General features: G+C 41.9%; 1 protein-coding gene across 9 annotated transcripts in view; it reads left to right on the forward strand.

Moving 5' to 3' along the window:
* The window catches only part of LOC146863582 (uncharacterized), a 136,361-nt gene extending 128,911 nt beyond the window's left edge, over window positions 1–7,450 (forward strand). For all 9 annotated transcript variants that reach the window (XM_085627400.1, XM_085627389.1, XM_085627426.1 and 6 more), the window contains one exon: window positions 3,788–7,450. In XM_085627400.1, coding sequence (XP_085483526.1) covers window positions 3,788–6,159 — 2,372 coding nt within the window. In that variant the 3' untranslated portion in view covers window positions 6,160–7,450. The remainder of the gene's footprint in view (window positions 1–3,787) is intronic.
* Window positions 7,451–7,819: the final 369 nt, after the last annotated feature.

Genomic DNA, 7,819 nt, shown 5'->3' on the forward strand with positions numbered 1-7,819 from the left:
CATTTCTGATGTGCACTCCCTTTGAGCCGTTTCACACCTGCCCCTTATAGCTTCTTACTCTCAAGACAGTGTCCTCATCACAATAACGCCTGTGTGGAGGGTGAGTGACGTTCACGCTTTCTGTGTCAATTCGCCGTACACCATCTTCCCAGACTAGCTGGAATCTTTCTTGCCTTAAGTTGTGATACCATTCTACGTCGATCAAACATCACCTTGCCGTCAATTTATGCTTCGCTTCACTCCTCCTCTGAGGAGGAGAGACTCCACCATTTGGATGCCAAAAGAGCTAAGCATTTATATTGATCGTACCATTGAACACAGAGTGAACGATCAGCTCTTTGTGGAGTTCTGTGCATCGAAAAAGGCGAGGCTATGCAGAAGAGGGCTGTCGCCCCCTAGATCGTGCTTTGCATTAAGATCTGCTACACATTGGCCAAAACGCAGCTCCTGAAGGACTGCGTGCTCATTCTACGATGGCCAAATCTGTGACCATTGTGTTTGCAGGAGGGATCCCTGTCATGGAGATTTCCCAGGTGGATATGTGGGTGCCTCTCCTTACAGTCATGAAGCATTTTGTCTGAACAATCATGTTTGCAGAGAGAGGCATTCAAAGACCGATCTGTGAATATGTACTGCTTTAGTATCTATTTTGAAAAAGTGAGGAATCTGCGGTTAGTAATCTCTATCAGAAGAACAAGTTACTTACCTTCAGTAACGCTCTTTGTAGTAGAGACTCGATATAGCCGTAGTTGTCTCACTGTCCCTCCCATCCACCTCGTTCTGTGACAGGACTTGATCCATGAATAACTTCCCACCCAAGTCTAGGACTCTAAACACTGGTCATCCAACTTGCTATTGGTGATGTGCGTCTGTATGTGCGGACAGTCTTGAAAGTACCTGATGTTAGCATGCAGCAGTGGTGTCTATATAAGCGCCCAGAGGTACTGCTAAAAAGTGTCTGTGTCCAGGCTGATGCCTGGAGAATATTCAAAAGATGATGAATCTGTGGCTAGAGTCTCTGCCGGAAAGGGCGTTTCGGAAGGTAGTACCTTGTTGTTCAAGTGCTTCTAATTCAAAATCTACCGATTTCAGTGTTGTTTCTGTGTCTTTGCTGGAATGAAGATCTATTTTTTAACTTCATGTTCAGCACATTGCCAACCGTTTTCTTCGGTTTTGAGATGTCAGCAAACTCTTTACAGTAATCTTGGACCTTCCTTTTGATTCATTCCCGATTCCTCCCTAAACAAATATCTTTATCACACAGTGTTAATGCTGCAGCTGCATCCTTAGGTACCAGTGTCAGCTTCTGCTTTTTTGTTGTATTTTCATGTTTACTGTTCAAATTCGATGTTATAGTTTCTCCTACAGATCCAACATTTACACTGACATGTAAACCTCAATAAGGTCTAAGGCCATCACTTTCTCCCTTCGAAAGTTGGATTTTCTTCATCTCAGCCTGAGTGCTAGATGCTTCTATGTGTACTGAGTAGTGCATACATCCCAATATCAGTCTTCTCTAGAACAATGTTTCATCATATGACTGCTTCTCAGCTTCCCACCAATAATAAGCATGTTTTTATGTCCACCCATTAATGATATAAAATTCTATCCATTTTTTAAAACCAACAAATTCTATAGGATAAACAGACTCCATCACTAAATGGATCACAGACTGTGCTGAAGTCCTGGCTTCCCTCAAATCTAATAACCTACAAGATCCAGATCACAAGCTGGTATAAAGAGGAGATAAGACTGGCCAAGCGACGCTGCAAACAACTGTAACACAGATGGACAATGAGCCCTGAAAAAGACAGACGGGAGCACCTTCACATGTCCCCTCAGGTGCTACCACAAGCTGATCTGAGCCACCAAACTCTCTTTGCGTATAAACCGAAATGACGCCAATAAAAGTGATTGAAGTTTGACACTTCTACCACATTTGCTCCCCATATAGCAAGTGTTGATGGCCTCTGTTTTGGACTTCTAAAGAGTCTTAAGACGTTCCTCCATCTTCTTCACTCTCTGCAGTAGGAAACGCTGATTCAGGCTCTGATCTCTACTAGACTGGATTACACTAATTCCCTTTACTTAAGGTTACCACCGTTTTGCCTGAGAAATTGCAATTGATCCGAATGCTGCGGCGCAGCTTCTGTTAAAGTTTCCCAGAAGGGCACACATCCAACTACGCCTGAGTGTACTACACTGGCTTCCCATCAAAGAACAGGTGAGGTTCAAAGGACTCATCAGGACTCATAAGGCTTTATACAAGTCTGGCTCCCAGTATCTTGCCAAGAGGTTGGTTCCCTACCTCCCTTCCAGATCCCTTCGTGCTTCTAACTCTCTTTTGGTGGTGACTCCCAAGTGTGGAAGGAAACGCTGGGGTGGCAGCTCCTACTCTCACCTGGCACCCAAAGATTGAAATGCTCTTACACAGCAGGTGTGGGCTGTGAGGGATATTTCTGTTTTCAGACGATTGCGTAAAACATGGCTTTTTAGTTCTGCATTTTAACTCCACTACTTAAAGGATCTGTGCCTAGTAAAGCCCTGGGACACACTGTGAGTAGCTGCTGTACTCTATAAATCCCCTTAACATAAACATACCAAGAGCAGCCAAGAGACCTTTGAAATTGTGGAAGATTTTAACTTCCCAGCAGCAAGCTCCACCAGCATCGCCCCCTCGCAGGACCTCTGCATCAAGCTGTCCTCGTTTTCCTGCAGCAAGACCGCCAGCATATACGTCAACTTCAAACCTGAACCAGACCCATTCGACCTTGCAACACACTTCTCCATCTCAACCAAAGAAACCACTTTGACAGTCTGGCCACCCATTTCCACAGACAAAACCGTCCACTCCAGAGCCCCTTCAGAACTTTACATCCACTCCGTCTTTGCCAAAGGGCTACAAACCATCAGCTCAGTGTTTTCCCCTATCCTGAATGCCTCCATCACTACAGTCACCTTCCCGGATGCCTAGAAACAGAGCAGTCCTCCCTCCTACCTAAGAAGCCATCCGCAGACCCAATCACAGACCTATCTCCTGCTACCTACATATTGTATCCTCTTTCTTAAGACATTGCAAAGCATAATTTAATTGACAGTCAAACTAGGATCATATGATGATAGTTTCGACTAGAGCAATGAGTTCACAACTAACACAACATTCCTTCTTTTGTGACACTGCGTTAAACCTTAGGTAAATCCCTGATCTGGAATGTGCCTTCAGGTAGATAAGTGGGCTGACCATAAACCCAAATACTTGCAGGTCATAGGTTCTAATGCAGCCAACACAGACTTTCATCCTTCCCAGGTCAATGAAACATCCACCACTATGTTGGGTAATGTGGACACCTGTTATTCAAATACTTAGACATAACCCAGGTAGTGTTTTGCATCATATACATTTTAAGTACTACGATTACTTCAATTAAACCATCTTGGGCCATCTTTCCTGTAATGCGTTATCATAGGTTCTTAAAAATTAGTGATGCCTCTTCAAACCTGCTGATTGTTTAATTTTTGACATGAGTAGGGTATCCTGTTCTTCCTACCACTGTGTTATTAAAGTGGACATGGTTTTTGCAAGAGTATGTTATCTGCAGGAACAGTTTGCATTTTGTATTTTCTATCAGATGAAAGTTCATCTTTCTTTTGAGGGTTGTTTGTCTATTTACAGCTAAAAGGCTCAGTCTTGATTGCTTTAGTAAGTGTTTCATTTGATAATTTGATTATTTTGTTTGAAACCTCAGTAAGTTAATAATCCATGTCTTATTCTTTTTTTCTCTGACAGATATTGGAGCTGTTCAGTCACATGAGACGTATGATCCTGAACCAGGTACAGAACTAGAAACAACATTGACAGGAAAAAACAACTTTTTAGGATCGCAAATCAAATCCCACAAAACACGAAACAAGTTGCAAACAGGAAATCGGATTCAGACCGGAGACCATCTATATCTGATCCCTGAATGTGGACACGGTGACAACAAATCAGTTACCCTTACTGATCAACAAACAGCAAACACAGAGGAGAAGACATGCACACACTCAGATTCTGTGGAACCTTTCAGTGTGAACTCTACTCTTGATACGGATCAAAAAACATACACCGATGAAAAACACAACTTGAAGACACAAAACCTGAATATGGGATTACAAACATTTAGTACATGTGGAACCATATTACACAGTAGCTCAACCTTAACTAGACAGTTACGCTCTGTAACACATCCATTTACATTCAAAAGCAAATATGCTTTTAGTGAGGACCAAACCCTCAGAAGGCAGAGTAAACCCAGAAAAATTAATGTACGCCTTTGTAGAAAGACTCTCTCTTCTTCATACTACTATCGTGTTCCCCAAAGCACGGATACGAGAGATAAACCATACAAGTGTACGGAATGTGGAAAGCGTTTTAATAGGAAAGATGGTCTGCAGACTCATCAAAGAGTCCATACAGGAGAGAAAAGAAAGACGCCACATGGATGCAGCGAGTGTGGGAAAGGTTTTTCTTCATTATCAGAACTCATCAAACACCATAGGATACATACAGGCGAGAAGCCCTTTTCATGTGACACATGTGGGAAGAATTTCAGCCAGTCATCACACCTGACAGTACATAGGCGAATACACACTGGGGAAGAGCCCTATGCTTGTAATTTATGTGGTAAGAGGTTTAAACTTTCATCACATTTGAAAAGTCACAGTGTAATTCACACAGGAGAGAAACCTAAAAAATGTGATGAATGTGGAAAGGGTTTTCGTGACACATCAGGCTTAAAAATTCACATGCGCATTCACACAGGAGAAAAACCATTTCAGTGCATAGAATGTGGTAGGAACTTCTGCCATTCTACAACCTTAACATCTCATATGAGAACACACACAGGAGAAAAGCCATATAAATGCAGTGAGTGTGGTAAGTGCTTTAGCCGCCTGGATGGCTTGAACATTCATGAGCGAACACACACTGGAGAAAAACCATACACATGTGGTGATTGTGGAAAGAGCTTCAGCTTCCCAGGAACTTTAGTGAACCACAGAAGGATACATACAGGAGAGAAATCTTACAAATGTTTTAAATGTGGGTATTGCTTCAGGAACTCATCAGCACTCTGGAAACACGTGAGACTACACACAGGAGAGAAACCATATTTCTGTACTCAATGCCCAAAGAGATTCAGTAGCAAAGAAAAACTGCAGCTACACCGGACTGTGCACACTGATGATAAGCCCTATTCATGTAGTGAATGTAACAGGAGATTTAAACATCCTGCACATGTGAGAGCGCATCACAAAAGACATGTAGGACTCAAACCATACATATGTATTGAATGTGAAAAACGGTTTGCTACACAGTCAGCTCTGACAATACATGAGAGATCACACACTGGAGAAAAACCATATACCTGTGCTGAATGTGGGAGGTCCTTCAGTCAGTCAGGGAACATGATGAAACATCAGAGTATGCACTTTGGAGAAAAAACATTTACTTGTAGTGAATGTGGGAAGTGTTTTGGCCAGTTAGGTAATTTAAAATTACACCAGAGACTACACACAGATGAGAAACCCTATTCCTGCACTGAGTGTGGGCATAATTTCAGACTGTTGGGACATTTAAAAATTCATCAGCGAATTCACACAGGTTTAAAACCCTACACATGTAAGAGTTGTGGAAAGAGTTTCGCTCACTCCGGAAGCTTGCTTGTGCACAAACGAATTCACACTGGAGAAAAACCATGTAGATGTATTGAATGTGGCAAGATGTTCAGAACCACAAGTGCCCTGAAATCCCATCTAAAACTGCACACAGGCGAGAAACCTCACAAGTGTTGTGAATGTGGGAAGAGCTTCAAAGAATCTCAGGGCTTGAAGATTCACCAGCGAACACACACAGGAGAAAAACCTTATGAATGTAAAACGTGTGGCAAGCGATTCTCGGACTCTGGGACCCTCTCCACACACCAACGAATACACACTGATGAGAAACCGTATGTATGCAGTGAATGTGGAAAGGGATTTATTGCCTCCATATACCTGACCAGACATCAGCGAGTACACACTGGGGAGAGACCTTATGAGTGCACCGACTGCGGGATGAGATTTTCTCACTCGGTAACCATGAACAAACATAAACAAAGAAAACATGGAAGTCGGAAATAAACCTGAAGCCTGTACGGATGGTGATGACCATACAATGGACCTCAGAAGGTTTAACTCAACTCTATGCTTCTTGCAATGTAAAATCATGTTATTTTGATGTAGCTTTAAATGAGAATTTACTCGTTTTCCAAGGGTTTCCAGTTTTGACAAAAGTGAGAACTAAGGCATATGAAAATAGTGATTTTTTTTTCAAGAATGCAATTGTTAGGTATGCACTAAACTGTAATTCTGGAACCAGAACGGGAACCATGGTAATATCAATAATACCTGAACAACCACGCAAAGGATATTTCTGTTGGTCGTTAGTATACCTGGGGAGAGGAGAATGAGACAAGCAAGAGAGAAATAGATACAAATGATGTATTCACTCTGCCTGGCCTTACAACTGGTCTCAAACCCCACTGCAGAAGCATTGATAGCTACAAAAAAACTATTTTAGTATTTGATCATCTGAAATCAACCTTTGCTCTGCCTAAAAGAACATACGATATACCCCGAGACAGTCTCTATAATCCTACTCGTTTATAATTGGCTGAAATTCCTGTGACATCCTAAGGCTGAAATATAAATGACACCTATATGATAGGTGTGCAAAATAACCTTACCTGTAATACCTGTTTTTACCTGTACCATAATATGTGATTGCTATTCATTTTTAAATGTGGCTGCCAGGCCTATCCAAACCTTCCGTGCATATGTTTTGGTTTCTCATCAACTACGTCTCTTGCACTGGCTACCTGTTAAAAAGGCTATTTATTGGAAATGCCATGAATTTGTGCAGGGAACTTCTCTCACTCAACAAATGCATTCAGAGCCTCCAATTACAGCTTGTCTTCTGAATCCTCCAGAGCACTAGGCACAAAGGCCTTTACCTTTCAAATACGGGTTCTGCATGCAAAATGCCCTACCAACACAATTACACTTAATTGCTGATCTTTTAGGAAAGCACTTAAAACTTGTATTTGTCCTCTTAAGTGATCTGGTTGTCCAGCAGTAGTATCAACAACAGGACGTCATATTTTTGGTTGTCGCACGCATTATGAAACAAATAAACAAATGTGTTTCTATGTAGACCACTACCTTCAGTATTTGTAAATCAAGTCCGTGATCTAAATGTCTCTAAATCTCACATGTTCATCACCTGTAACATATTAAACACACAATAGTATTGTGTTTCTCTTCCTTACAATATATTTTTACGTCTGTACCACTGTCAATACAGAAAAACTATACGAAACTCAAAACCAATAAACAACGTCCGTACATGGCGAGGATTCCTCCTGCGAAACAACAAGTGTGTAGAGTTTGTCATCCTGAGGAACGATGACTCCAGTACTAGCATGCAACTCAAAGTGTAAATGCCTGACTCAAGTGTTATCCCAGAATAATTCTCAATATCCAGCAATCTTTGCTAACTCGGAATGAAAGTGTGGTGCATTCCAATCTCCTGGCCGCAGCAATTGAGTGTCTTGTTTTCCTAGCTAGGAATACTTTGAAAATCGAAGAACTTATAGATGACCACCATTACTGCAAATCCAATAGCGGTCTGTGCCGTTGTCTGCCTTGAGTCCAGTTGTCTATTCAGCACATTGCAAACATTGCAGCTGTAAAGCCTCATACCAGGCGTCACCCACCGCTCCACACACTGCACACAGCTGGC

This window comes from Triturus cristatus, chromosome 2_1 (genome assembly GCF_964204655.1).
Source record: "Triturus cristatus chromosome 2_1, aTriCri1.1, whole genome shotgun sequence".
NCBI classification, from domain to species: Eukaryota; Metazoa; Chordata; class Amphibia; order Caudata; family Salamandridae; genus Triturus; species Triturus cristatus.